At 37.2% G+C, this 15074-nt stretch overlaps 1 protein-coding gene across 5 annotated transcripts in view; it reads right to left on the bottom strand.

Annotated features, from left to right (window-relative positions):
• The window catches only part of ZRANB3 (zinc finger RANBP2-type containing 3), a 278640-nt gene that overhangs the window by 168260 nt on the left and 95306 nt on the right, over positions 1-15074 (bottom strand). For all 5 annotated transcript variants that reach the window (XM_043894549.1, XM_043894548.1, XM_043894550.1 and 2 more), the window contains one exon: positions 3037-3055. In XM_043894549.1, coding sequence (XP_043750484.1) covers positions 3037-3055 — 19 coding nt within the window. The remainder of the gene's footprint in view (positions 1-3036; positions 3056-15074) is intronic.

Raw genomic sequence — 15074 nt, 5'->3', positions numbered from 1 at the left:
TTTCTTAAGTAAAAATGAACATCACAAAAATTTTGTAAACACTAAGCTTCTACAAAGAATAATTGCCTTTAAATCCCTGAAAATAAGGTATTAAATGTGTAGGTTTAATATTTTCCTCATGTGTATCCACTTGAATTACCTGGTATATGTTAACGGGAAATTATTTTTCACATTTAAAATCTTTCTGTGAATAAAAATCTTCAACAGAACAAAGACACAGTGGTTAAAAAACTATTAAAAAAACAGTAAAGGTAATAGTGCAAGAGCCTGACAATAGACTGTGGCCCGAAATTCCATTATTAAAGGAATACTATTTCAAAAGAGTTTCTATATGTTTACTGTATAGCTCTTGAGACAACACTTAACTACACAAAACCGAAAAGGGGAAACAGGAATTAAAAGAGCTTAAGCTAAGTCTGCAAAGTTAATTTTATTAAAAGTTGCAGCTTTGTTGCTTACCTGAAACATAGTTTTATAATAAATACTCAAAGATCACACAATCAGACAAACAGAAGTAAGTCACCATTCCAATTTTAACTTAATGACTATCTTATATGCAATAGATAGATTATATAATTCCACAAAGATTTTATACATTAGAAAAGATACTAGTGGAAAGATACTAGAAGAGGACGCAGTTACACCAGTGAAGGAAGTCATTTGCTTCTAAAGCTGGGGAAGAAAGATCACAGCAGACAGTTAAATTATACAATACTCCAAGTAGGTAGTCAAGCATTAAAAAAAAAAAAGATTAATATTAGAGATGTAAAACTGTTCTCCTAAAGCTCTATTTATAAGTTGAATATTCATCATATCAAAATATATTTTTAATTTTAAAATCAAAATGTAGTTGACCTCCAAATTATAAACTGCATTTCCTTCTCTGACTTCACTACTGTTTTGCGATAAGAGCAAGAGAAGGAGAACAGTATTAGAAAATAAAATGAAGGTCAAACCAGAGTTCATATAATTTACATATATACAAGTTCTTTCTATTTCAAGACTTTCAATTTACTCACTTTCATCCATATTAGCTCAATAAGATTCCACAGAAATGGCATTTCAACTCAATCAAAAAACAGAGGATGTTATTATATTTTGAGCTGTGATCTTAGAATTTACACTATGTTATTTCTGTGACTATTTTTTGTATTTATATGTTAAATTGAGGACTTTTCCTTAATTAACCTTATTGATAGGGGATTCAACATAATGAACTTTGGAAAGTCAAATAAGTGTAAAAAATAAGAGTCTTTAAAGTGCTAGTGAAAAGGGAAGAGATATGAGGGACACAAAAGGGGGAATCTTCTTTTAAGTACTGAGAAAATATTAAAAGGTTCTTATAAATTTATTAAATTAAAAAATAATAGTTTTGAAAGATTACCGCAAATCCTTCTACATGTACCAAGTGTAATTGTAAATAATAGGAGATGAAAAGTGTAGAGTATAATGAAAAATGTACCAAGTGTAATTGTAAATAATAGGAGATGAAAAGTGTAGAGTATAATGAAAAACTCTTGTTGGCTAAAGCGTTCATGATGAACTCATCATACACCATCCTTAGTCTAATGTTAACTGAGAAAACAGGGAAATATAAATGCTAAGCAGAGTTAAGGTGCTAATCAAATGTTTATTTCAATCCATGAATGATTCTGCACATTTAAGGCATATTCAAACCACTATAACACCAAATTGAGGAACAAGGTAGCAATAACATGTCATAACCAATAAAATGTTCCCCATGAATCACTTGAGGAGATTACCAAATAATACAACATGTTATGTTGACTGTGAACATAAAACTGGTCTGTTTAAAAAATAATTTATATATACATCAATACATGTAGTACACATTTATACATTATATAAAATGGTTATGCCTAGTTTTAAGGTTTTGAAGTATGAATTTATACTCCTATTTGGTGAAAACATATTCAGGGACTAAAAACGTAAGCCTCTTTTAGTAATTTTGGACTCTCAAATCTATAAATTTATGTAGATTCTTTCAGAATTCATCTTGTTCCAAAATAGAAATTTCTACTTTTCTTCCAAATGTCCATGTCCTGTCTCTTTAATTATATTGCTGAACTTCTTCACAGGCAATGGCTATGTTTCTAACTGTAACATTTAGTCTAAACAAATGCCTATAGAGTTCAAACTAAAAACTTCAGTAATTATAAATCAGCATGAACCAAGAAGCCATATATCAACCTTCTGCTTGGCATTCATTTGCATGTTATACTCTTATTTACTTTTTTCCTAGAGGCAGGCCATTGGTGAGTCTACATGTAAATTAAATTAAAAAATAGCTAATTGAGAGAATTTTTTATGGTTTCACTTATATCTTTTTAAAAAATTCAATATCCATTTTCTTCATCTCTGATATATTTTTAAATGTATATGTTTTGCTATCATTAAAGATATCATGAAAACAGTAACACATTTTTCAAAATGATATAAAAAATCAGAACTTTATTGACTTAAATTTACTCAGAATGTATGCAGAGTACTGCAGCTTATGTAGCAAGAGCTTCCCTTTCAGTGGAAAATCTGAATATGAGTATATACAAGTACATGCTACTCAAAGGTATCAAATTGATTAGTGACAATAAAACACCATTTGAATAGTACACTTCACATTCATACAAAACAATTAAAAATAACCTTTAAAGCAAAATCTTAAAAGTCCAGGTTCTAAGCAAGCAGCATTTTGACAAGTAAAGAAGAGTTGAGCTTCATTTGGTGTTGCATTCATTCTTCTGAGGCCACAAATATAGAATTTTTGGATCACTAATTTTAATACTAACATGTTCCAAATGCATGCCCTGCATGCATGCAGACACAAACACACATACACATTCTCTTTCTCATTCTTACTCTCTCTGCTGCTGCCCTGCCACCCTCCTCCTCGCCCTCCCCCTCTCCTCTCCATATACAGATGTACAGTCATATGAGAGAGAGTACAGGGTAAATAGCAGACAATAAAAACTGGCTGGGGAATTTTATAAACAACATAAAAATCATGAAAACACTTACTTCATCAGCCACCATACACCTGGAAAAAATAAAAATAAAACCAAATTAATGTCTTAATTACCAAAGTCAACCATTTAAAAAGTTTTGATTAAGTGTTATTGTGTTAAGTAGCTTGCCACAAAACAGTTTACACATTATAGCACTAAGCCAGACAGAGGTGTTTACAAGTGTGCATAAGAATAAGGGCCTTTCCTGACTTACAAGACTCTCCAGCTGCCTACGGCATATGGCTATGTGGGACTGTTAGTTTCAGATATGCTGTTTCCCAATGCCCACCCATGGCAATAGCTACAATGACCCTTCGAAAACGTGAGCAAAACGGCAAGTGATTGTACCAATGACTTCCCTCCTTACCGGTAAGGTTTACTGGTCTAAGATTTACTGGTCTCCCCTAGAGATTAGAAGAACGCTGTATTAAAGTGCATTAGCATGTTATACATAAAATTATATTAATATATGCTAATATTATACATGCTAGGCCACTTTCAAGCTGAATTTTGTATTCTACTATTACCAACCTAGATAGTATATTAAAAAGCAGAGACATTACTTTGCCAACAAAGGTCCATCTGGTCAAGGCTATGGTTTTTCCAGTGGTCATGTATGGATGTGAGAGCTGGACTGTGAAGAAAGCTGAGCGCTGAAAAACTGATGCTTTTGAACTGTGGTATTGGAGAAGACTCTTGAGAGTCCCTTGGACTGCAAGGAGATCCAGCCAGTCCATCCTAAAGATCAGTCCTGGGTGTTCATTGGAAGGACTGATGCTGAAGCTGAAACACCAGTTACTTTGGCCACCTCATGCGAAGAGTTGACTCATTGGAAAAGACCCTGATGCTGGGAGGGACTGGGGGCAGGAGGAGAAGGGGACGACAGAGGATGAGATGGCTGGATGGCATCACCGACTTGATGGGCATGAGTTTGAGTAAACTCTGGGAGTTGGTGATGGACAGGGAGGCCTGGTGTGCTGCGATTCATGGGGTCGCAAAGAGTCGGACACAACTGAGCTGAACTGAACTGATTATTTCACTAAATTTTCTCCTACCTATTCTTTATTATTAACCTACAGAAGTAAATTCTATCCACTGGAAATTGAGGATGGTCGTAATTAGAAGAAAAAAGCAAAGAACAAAACAAAGGATAGCAGATACCGTCAAGATCACAAGAGGTCCTTTAGAGACAGTGAGTACAACATAAGGAGAAAAACCAATCTCTTAACCAAGGTGATATCCAGGAAATAAAAAGAAAGAAAGAAAAACTGGGATATTATAAAAATCAGAAAGGAAAAAAGTCCCTATACGCATTTTTCTCTTTTCTTTAATCCCAATGGCCTTGACATTATACTATATTACATGCTTTCTTTTAACATAAAACACAAATGAAGAATTTGGTAATAAATATATTATTAAGAAATAACCTACAGGTAAAATGGAATTTTGTTCTTAAAATGAAAAAAAGATGGCAGGTTACATATTAAGTTTTTATGGGAAAATAAAATACAAATACTCTAACTGAAATTTAAAACATATGCAAGAGTAACAAGTTTATTACATTTTTTGCAAACAGGCTGGAAAAGTAGAAAACTAAAAAGCAATACTTTGAAAAATATGACTTATTTCCAGGAAGATTTACATGTATACCTCCTTTTTCATTTTAAAATCCAATTCAAATTTGGTAAAGATGTCATTTGAAATATATATTATTTATTGAGTGCCTGTCAAGTAATTCAGTAGGGAAGAGAAGGGAGTGACAGAGGATTAGATGGTTGGATGGTGTCACTGACTCAATGGACATGAGTTTGAGCAAACTCCGGGAGATGGGGGAGGACAGGGAAGCCTGGCTGCTGCAGTTCATGGGGTTGCAAAGAGCCATACACAACTTAGCGACTGAACAACATTATGTAACTAGCACTGTCATAAATTTGTGTGCTCAATCGTGTTCGACTCTTTGCGACCCCATGGACTGTAACCTGCTGGCCTCCTCTGTCCACGGGATTTCCCAAGCAACAATACTGGAATGGTTTGCCATTTCCTCCTCCAGGGGATCTTCAAGACCTAGGATCAAACCTGCGGCTCTTGCATTAGCAGGCAGATTCTTTACCACTGAGCCACCTGGGAAGCCCAAGTCCTAGGGATATAGCATTTAAAGGTTTTTCCTCATAAAGGGTGACTGGAAGAACTTCTGACAATGAGCAAATACATGATCCAAGTGGTGATATGTGCCATTAAAAAAACTGAAACAAGGTGAGTGGAATAGGGAATTAAGGGAGTATCTATTTTATAGAGTGGTCAGGAATAATCTTTATGATAAAGCAATTCAAACAGACCTGAATAAGTTGTCACGAATTTAATGAGGAAGGGAATCATGAGAAAATCTGGAGGAAGAGTACCCTCAACAAAGCAATGAGCAAATGCAAGAGCTCTGAGATAAGATGGTTATGACGTAGTTAAGCAAGCGGAGGGAGTCTAATGTGATTAAAATGCATTGAGTCATGGCAAATGGTAGAAAATAAGGTTGGAAGCACCTTATGTCCTGACCATGGACAGCCATAAGCAATGGCATGAAGTCTAGATTTCCTTAGAATCCTTTGGAAGTAAGCAACATTTAACTTTTTAAAAAGATTACTCTGGCTTCTAGAGAATAAACTGTAGAGGACAAGAGCAGAAACAGAGAGAGCAGATAGGAGGCACCTAAAGTAGAACAGGAGAGGAACAACAATATATGGATGCATGATAGAGACAGAGGTGGTGAAAAGTGGTCAGTTTAGACACATTTTGAAAGCACAGTCAATAGGATATGCTGAACAATTGGGATAGGGATATTATGGATATGAAACACGGGAAAGAAGTAAAAAATGAATCTTAAGATACTGGCTTAAGCAATTAACTGTGAAAAAATGGTGGTAATGCATTCACTGAGAAAGGAAGGGTGAGGAGAACAGCAGGTTTGGAGATCACAATCAAAAGTTCTGTTTGGGGGACTTCCCTGGTGGTCCAGTGGTTAGGACTCCATGCTTCCACTGCAGGGGGCACAGTTCAATCCCTGGTCGGGGAGCTAAGATCCTGCAAGTTGCAGCAAGGTTAAAAAAAAAAAAGGTTTGAATCTGTAATGTTTCTGGTATCCTTTAGATACCCCAGTTGAACTGTTGGGTGGGGCACAGGATGTGTGAGTCAGGGGAATAGCAGGGACTGATATAATAAATCTGAGAGTCATTAGAATGTAAAGGTATTGAAATGAGAAAGGATCAAGGATAGTCTGTAATATAACACCTTGACTGTGGCTTGTTTTCTTTGCCCAACTCCAAGTTCCTTAACTTTCTAAAGTTAAGCAGCTACTGTGACCTACAGGCTGCTAGATAAGGTTTATGACCCTAGTGAAGTAACATCAGAGCAAATTGTTAGGAGGCTAAATCACCCCATGGGTGGTTAACCGATTGAAAAACAGCATTAGAGCCCCGGGCAACAACTGACACAACTGATGGCTGTGGATCACTGCCCTGGCTTGGCTTTAAAGTATCTGAAGACCCAGGTGTAAGATTACCTTCCAGCCCTCTGCTTATGCTGGATTCTCCTAACATGAGACCGGTGGGTCTTCCCAACTTTGGAAACCAGGACAGTTCAAGTACATCAAAGAGCACATCTAGTGGGGCTGACTGTCCTTCAAATTTAGGCACTATATCTGTCCCAACCTCTGGCAGTCCTGCTATTTACAATAGCTCAGCAACCAGACTTGATTTCCAATGAGCTATCATAGAAACAGAAATCATTGAAGCTGAAGCTCCAAAACTTTGGCCACCTGATGCGGACAGCTGACTCACTGGGAAAGACCCTGGTGAAGACTGAAGACAGAAAGAGAAGAGGGTGACAGAGGATGAGAGACGGTAGGAAGGCATCACCAATTCAATGGACATGAACTTGGGCAAACTTTGGGAGATGATGAGGGACAGGGAAGCCTGGTGGGCTGCATGTTCCCATGTTCATGGGGTCACAAAGAGTCAGACACAACTTGGCGACTGAACAACAACAATAACAATCATAGAAAAATAACTGATCATGTGAGGGGCTCCATCATCTGAAAGAGCAAAATACAAGTAAATCATCAGAACATATATCTAGTGAAAGAGAAGCACTAGAAAGACTAAACACCTGCACAAAAATTGTTATAGCACCTAAATAAATTCTAATGCAACACACACACACTCCCTTCCATGATTTCCAAACTAAAATGAGTAGATAAATTTTTTAAAAAGATCATTATTACTGACAGCTATATCAGTAGACTATGAGAGAGATGAAGTGCAAAGAAAAATCACTTGAAGAACAGAACCTGAAAACTAATGTGAAAAATTGGTGTTCAAATGGAGAAAGGACACAATATATGAAGGAGAAGCAAAAATTAAGTAAATAAAAGAAAATTTCTTTGGGCTTAAGAAAACACCTCTGATGGATAACCGAAATGGGGAACCACATTTCAGGGTGAGCTGAAAAGAAAAGACAAATATCTACTCACATCCTTATAAAATTCATTAATCTTATGAATAAAAAGAAAACCTTGTAAGTATTCATACTGAAAGAAAAATTATCAATAAAGGGAAAAAAAACAACTGCATTGCACTTTAATCATCAACATCAGAAAGTAAAAGACAATGGAAGCTAATCTAGACTACTTGAAAGGAAAGAAGAACTCATGAGTCTTATATCCAGTTGAGATACCCATTAATTAAAAGGGATAGCAAAAAGACATGCAGCTAATCAAGATCTCCAAGATTATATCACTTAAGCAAACCATTGGAAGAAAAATACTTGAGAAAAATAAAGTTTTTTTTAAAAACTTTAAACATAAAAAACATAAAACATAAAAACACCTTAATATAGATTCAAGATAGAAGATGAAAAGGAAATGTGATTGGCAATGAACCTATATATACATGAATTTAGTGGATGATGTATATTCTAAATGAGGACTCTACAAATGGAAGGACCTCACTCTACAATCTGAAAGTGCAAAACTGAAGGGAAGCAACAAAGGAGAGGGAATACTAAAATTATCCTAAAGCAGAACACTAAATTTGTTCTTGTTTAGTCGCTAAGTCGTGTTCAACTCTTTTGCAATCCCATGGACTATGTAGCCCACCAGGCTCCTCTGTCTATGGGATTTTCCAGGCAAGAATACTGAGGTGAGTCGCCATTTCCTTCTTCAGTGGATCTTCCCAACCCAGGGATCAAACCCACATGTCCTGCACTGGTAGGCAGATTCTTTACCACTGAGCCACCAGGGAAGCTCCGGAAAACCAAATAGGTTATATTTAAAGTCAGGAGACTAAATGAGATCACCTAGGAAGAAGAGAGCTACTGACAGAGCCCTGGAGCGCTCCAACAATAAGAGGTCACAAAAGGGAGAAGGATCCAGCAAAGGAAACTGAGGAGGATCCAGTAATATAAAAAGATACAAGAAGAATGTAGTGACCTTGAAGCCAAGTTAAGAAACTGTTTTGGGAAGGAGCTAATGAACAACGATGACAAATGCTACTGACAAGTCTAGTGAAATGCCGTCTAAGAATTGATCATTTGATTTGGCAAGAGATCATTCAGAGCCCTGACAAGAGCAACTTTGACAGAACAGTAGGGAACAAAAGCCTCACCTGAAAGGGTTCAGCAGACAATGGAAAGAGAAGAAAGGCAGAGACTGAGTAGAGATTACTGTCTTAAGGAATTATCCTGTGCGGGGAACAAATAAATATGGTAGTAGCTCAAAAGAAAACTAGGGAACAGAGAAGATATTTTAAAAAGACAAAATAGTATACATAACCCAATCACTGACTCTATGAGTGTAACATCTGTGGATCAGACACTAGGCAATCAAGTTAAGACAGCAAATAAAAAAGGTCAAGTAGCTATGCATGAAGATGGTAACAGAAGTGGTAGAAATGAATGGGGTTCTCCTGCAAAAACTGTAAAAAAAAAAAAATAGGAAGGAATTTTTTTCACGGCTACAACCTTGGGAAGCACTCTTATTCTGAAAGCAAAGGGAAGGAACTAAAAATATTTATGGAGGTAGAAAACAAGGTTCAGGGACTAAGAAGTCCAGAGGACACAAATTTCAAAACAGGGCAAATGGGTTAACAGTGTCAAATGCTGCAAAGGATGACTAAAGGCCACCATACTAAGTTATAAGGAGCTCACCTGTAAGATCACTTGCAGTTCTCATTTGTTAGAGGATTGTTGATAGTAAAAAAAAAAAAAAAGGCAGGGGGCAGGCAACAGATACAGAGTAATCAGAAAGGAATTTTGGTAGCAAAAAGCAAAAAAACAAAGAGAAAAACTAAAAACAGGGAAGTAGCCATATAACATGTTGGAAACCCGAACAGTGGGCATGGAGTCAACATTGAGAAGGAAAACAATAAAAATGGCTGATGGAGACCAAAATATAAAAAGTGAAAGTATAGCTAATCCAATTTCTCACTTCATAGAAATTTTATATCATATCTGAATGAAACTAAAGTCTAAACTTCATTTGTAAATGAAGGACTGCCCATAATCACATTATATCCATGGAAATATAAACAGTTTTTTTTTCTCCCACTAGGAAATAGCAAATACAATCCATATTATAGGGACTTTAACCTACAGCTAAAAAGAAAACTTTCTTAATTAAAGAATATGCATTTTATTTGTCAAACCTGGTTTGGTATGCCAATAGCTATACAATTTTATCTGAATTTAACAAGCAGTTCAGTTTTCCATTTTCATAAAAAATAAATAATATTCTTTGTTCCCAATTCATTGTTAATGGCTTGAATCATAGCTTATCCAGCATGGCTGCAGACATCAAAAAAGCGACTTTCCATTTCACTGAGTTGTTTCCAAAATCTTGAGGCTCCTTACATTAATCACCACTTACAGTATCCAGACATCTATATTCTGGTATTTGCAGCAGCCATATCTATGGATGCACATGTTCAGTGTTAGCTATTTTAAACCCAAAATTCAAATACAGGTAGAAAAGAGAAAACTGAACAGCATTATACTTTCCTAACAATCACTTTATACACCAGCTAAATTTCTAATCTAAGACTCATAGAACTGAATAATGTGTGTTTAACTGGAAGCTTTTCTCCAATTTCTTTATATTTAAAAAAAAAAAACACCTTTTCAATAATTAACACCCATATTTCTTTTGAATAAATCGTGTCAAAAAGAAAACAGAAAAATTCTCCAAGAGAATATTTTGATGACATTGAGAATTTAATGCTCTAATTCTGTATGAAAAACTTAAGATAGTGTATTGAAAAGCAGAGACACTGCCTTGCTGACAAAGGTCCATATAGTCAAGCTATGGCTTTTCCAGTAGTCATGGATGATGTGCGTTCAACCATGAAGAAGGCTGAGCACCGAAGAACTGATGCTTTAGAATTGTAGTGTTGGAGAAGACTCTTGAGAGTCCTTGGACAGCAAGGAGATCAAACCAGGCAATCCTGAGGGAAATCAATCCTAAATATTCCTTGGAAGGACTGATGCTGAAGCTGAAGTTCCAATACTTTGGCCACCTGACTGATGCTGGGAAGGATTGGGGGCAGGAGGAGAAGGGGACGACAGATGATGATATGGGTTGGATGGATCACTGACTCGATGGACATGAGTTTGAGCCAACTCAAGGAGACAGAGAAGGACAGGGAAGCCTGGTGAGCTGCAGTTCAAAGGGTCGCAAAGGGTCAGACACAACTTAGTGACTGAACAACAAATTCTGTTTTGAATCAGAAGTACAGAATTCAGGACTCAGTACATGAAAACAGAATCTGCTTAATCAATTACCATGCATGCCATGACCTCAAATGTGGACTATTATCCCAGGAAGAACACTGACTTTTCGGATATTCATATGAAACTGTCCAGTAGCAGGAATCAACAATTTAATATGGTTAATATACTACCACACCACCCTTTGCTGCTGCTGCTGCTGCTGCTAAGTCACTTCAGTTGTGTCTGACCCTGTGCCACCCCACAGACGGCAGCCCACCAGGCTCCCCTGTCCCTGGGATTCTCCAGGCAAGAACACTGGAGTGGGTTGCCATTTCCTTCTCCAATGCATGAAAGTGAAAAGGGAAAGTGAAATCACTCAGTCGTGTCCGACCCTTAGCGACCCCATGGACTGCAGCCCACCAGGCTCCTCTGTCCAGGGGATTTTCCAGGCAAGAGTACTGGAGTGGGTTGCCATTGCCTTCTCTGATACCACCCTTTAGTATGGTATATTTGACCAATGCTAACTTAATGTTAGTCAACAAAGGTCCATACAGTCAAAGCTATGGTTTTTCCAGTAGTCATGTACAGATGTGAGAGTTGTACCATAAAGATGGCTGAGACCAAAGAATTGATGCTTTTGAATTGTGGTACTGGAGAAGACTCTTGAGAGTCCCTTGGATAGCAAGGAGCTCAAACCAGTCAATCCTAAAGGAAGTTAACCCTGAATATTCATTGGAAGGACTGATGCTCAAGCTCCAATACTCTGGTCACCTGATGGGAAGAGCCAACTCAGAAAAGACTGATGTTGGGAAAGATTGAAGGCAGGAGAAGAAGGGGGCAAAAGAGGATGATACTGAATGGCATCACTGGATTTGCTCACATGAGTTTGAGCAAACTCTGGGAGATAGTGAAAGACAGGGAAGCCTGGTGTACTACAGTCCATGGGGTGGCAAAGACTTGTACTTGACTTAGCAACTGAACAACAACTTAATGTTACTTTAATAAACCCACCCACTACTCCCTATAGACTAAGCCACCAGGCCAGGAGTTCAGAGAACCAAGTCACATTTTTTCTAGCTATAGCCGTATCTTAAAATCCCTTACCCGTAACTATCAAAATTTAACATGATAAAATGGCCTGTGTTTTATTTGTTTAGTTCTAGTATTATTTACTTTTGGAATTGCGGATACATTATATCCACATGATTTAAAAGGTACAAAAGTAGAAAATCTTTCTCCAATCCCTATTCCTCAAGGGTGTCCCAGACATTGGCTGTAACCAATTTCTTGTGTAGCTTTCTGGAAATAGGCTCTGTGAATACAAGTTAATATATGTGTGTGCATGTGTATACAGTATATATGTGTGTGTGTATATATAGATAGATAGATAGACAGATATGTATGTGTGTCACAAATAATAACTTAAGATTTACACCTTTGCTAATCTTACATAAAATCCCTAAAGTCCACAATATAATACTGTAACATGATACTAACATGCAACATAAAAGGGGGAAAAAAAAAAAAGGAAAAAAATTGAGGTTGAAAATTAGAAAAAAAAAAATTTCTTGCTTTGACAAACGGTAAATATATGTGGTCAGGAAACCCCCTGCATCAGCTCTCAACTAGCTTGATTTTTCATACTGTCTGCTAGAACAACACTTTCTGGAAAAGATCTCCTGGGCCTCCCAGCCACTCTTCTCCTCCTAGCTTTCATCTCTGCCCCATTTCCTGGTGCCTCCTCTGCTACTCAACCTCTTTCGTGTTCAATCTTCAGTCATATTCTCCTTGTGCTCCTCCTAAATTCCTATAGCTATTGTTCATTCTCATAGTTTTAAGTACCACACATACACAAGTCCTAAATCTATATCCTAAGGCTTTTACAATATACTCCAGACAGATGCACATTGAAAACCTCTTTTTGGAACTTTTCCCTGAATATCCTTAAGTTATTATGGCATAGGATGCATGTTTATATTTGAAACTGAAGCTAATTAAGCACTTGATTAAAAAACAAAAACAATCAAAGCTCTAGAGGGATTATTTAAACAATGGATTTGAGTCTGTGACTCTTACCCTTGGGTTAGAAATTTCTATTAAAAATAAAAACTACAAAACAGCAGTATTTATTTTGTTTGTGAATCAAATCAGTCAGCCACATTTCTGTAAAAGCTTAAAGCACTGCTCTTATTTGCAAGCATATAGTTAAACATATACTAGATCTCTATCGCCAGTTTCTTAGTCTCATCTGTTTTATGAAATGACTAAGCCAAGTTTGAGATCAAACCAGTTAATCCTAAAGGAAATCAACTCTGAAAATTCACTGGAAGGACTGATTCTGAAGTTGAAGACTTAATACTTTGGCCACCTGATGTGAAGAGCTGACTCACTGGAAAAGACCCTGGAGCAGGTGAGAGAGGATGAGAGGATGGCATCACCGACTCAGTGGACATGAGTCTGAGAAAACTCTGGGAGATAGTGACGGACAGGGAAGTCATGCGTGCTGCAGTCCATGGGGTCGAAAAGACATGACTTAGCGACTGAACAACAAGTCAAGTAAGCTATGCTGGGATAAAATAAGGTAATACACTGTAAATAAAAAGATACCATAAAAACTTTAGTGTGTTATGATGGTGATAATAAGTTCTGTTCAATAAACTCCAAATAACGATGTTCACTGTCAGAAAGTAAGTACTGGCAATGACCAAAGGGAAGATACAAAGGACGATGGGCTTCCCTGGTGGCTCACTGGCAAAGAATATGCCTGCCGATGCAGGAGACGCAGGTCCCATTCCTAGGTCAGGAAGATCCCCTGGAGAAGGAAATGGCAAACCATACTTGTATTCTTGCCTTGAAAATTCCACAGACAGTGCAGCCTGGTGGGCTACAGTCTATGGGGTCTCAAAAGAGTAGGACACAACTTCGTGACTAAACAACAGAGGGAAAAATAAATAAATAAATAAATAAACAACAGAGGGCAGTGGCTTCCAATTTAGCCATTATGAATGGAAGGAAATGTGACGACTTTAAAAACTGGTTTTATAAACACTGTTTCCATGGGGATGCAGTGCAAGGAAAGAAACAACTCAAAATGGCTTAACCACTAAAGAGAATTAACATATCACATAATATATAATGAGAAATCCAGGGTGGGATGATTCCAGGTGATTAATTCAGTAGCCTACTCATGTCATCTTTCTGCTGGTTCATCCTAAGTAGCTCCAGAGAACATATCCTTACCCACCAATGTTCAGAGACACATAGAAGGTACATCCAAAGAATTCTAGACTCTGTTGACAGGAAAGGAAGAGGAGAAAGATTTTACGTGAAGCAACCCACATCTGCAGTACATGTTATGACTTTGAAAAACAGACTAAGATGACATTTAATGTTTTCTTTTGTGTTAGTTCTTTTTACCCATTATGAAACACCAATCACACACAGGAAGGACATAAAAGTCCAGTAATAATTTCAAGGTACATAAGAGATGTGGAGGAGTATAAGAAAATCTGTGTGTATACCAACAACCCAATGAAGTTTCAAAAAGAATTGCTTTTCCTGTTCATGAGTTTTTAAAGAATTAAACTAGCCCCTAATGCGTGATAATATCTTGAAAATATTATGCTTCATTAGTCTGACTTCATTAGCACAAAATTACCCTGTAACTTCTACGAATAAAGAGCAAAACAGGAAATAGTGTCTGCATCCTCCTAGGTGGTTTAAAAAAATGGTGTACCTTAGCTGTTTTGAGAGAATTATTATTGTTTTCAGGGTGTATAATAATTTCCCCTGGGCCATTATACCACATGTTAGTTTTCACACAATTATTTATTATTATTTATAAAACTGCAGGTCAAAAAAAGGTGAATATTCCTGCAATAATTAGTGGGAGAATTCTAAGGGATTAATTAGACAATAACATTCATTAGAATATTTTGGAGTTAAAAACAAAAATGTAGTTCATATATGAAAAGCAACTAAGAAGTAGTTCAGGTCTGCCTGACCTCGTCTAAAGTGGCTGTGTGCTGAGTCACTCAGCTGCATCCAGCTCTGTGACTCCATGGACAGTAGCCCGCCAGGCGCCTCTGTCCATGAGATTCTCCAGGCAAGGATACTGGAGTGGGTAGCCATTCCCTTCTCCAGGGGATCTTCCCAACCCAGGTCTCCCTCGTTGCAGGCAGATTCTTTACCAGCTGAGCCACCAGAGAAGCCCTATTTATAAGTAGTAAAAATGATTTACAGTAATAAAATTACTTAATAAAGACATGCACACCATTGATGGGGAAGCCCTCTTGTGGCTTA

Source organism: Cervus elaphus, chromosome 33 (genome assembly GCF_910594005.1).
Source record: "Cervus elaphus chromosome 33, mCerEla1.1, whole genome shotgun sequence".
NCBI lineage: Eukaryota > Metazoa > Chordata > Mammalia > Artiodactyla > Cervidae > Cervus > Cervus elaphus.
This window is presented reverse-complemented; position numbering and strand designations above follow the sequence as displayed.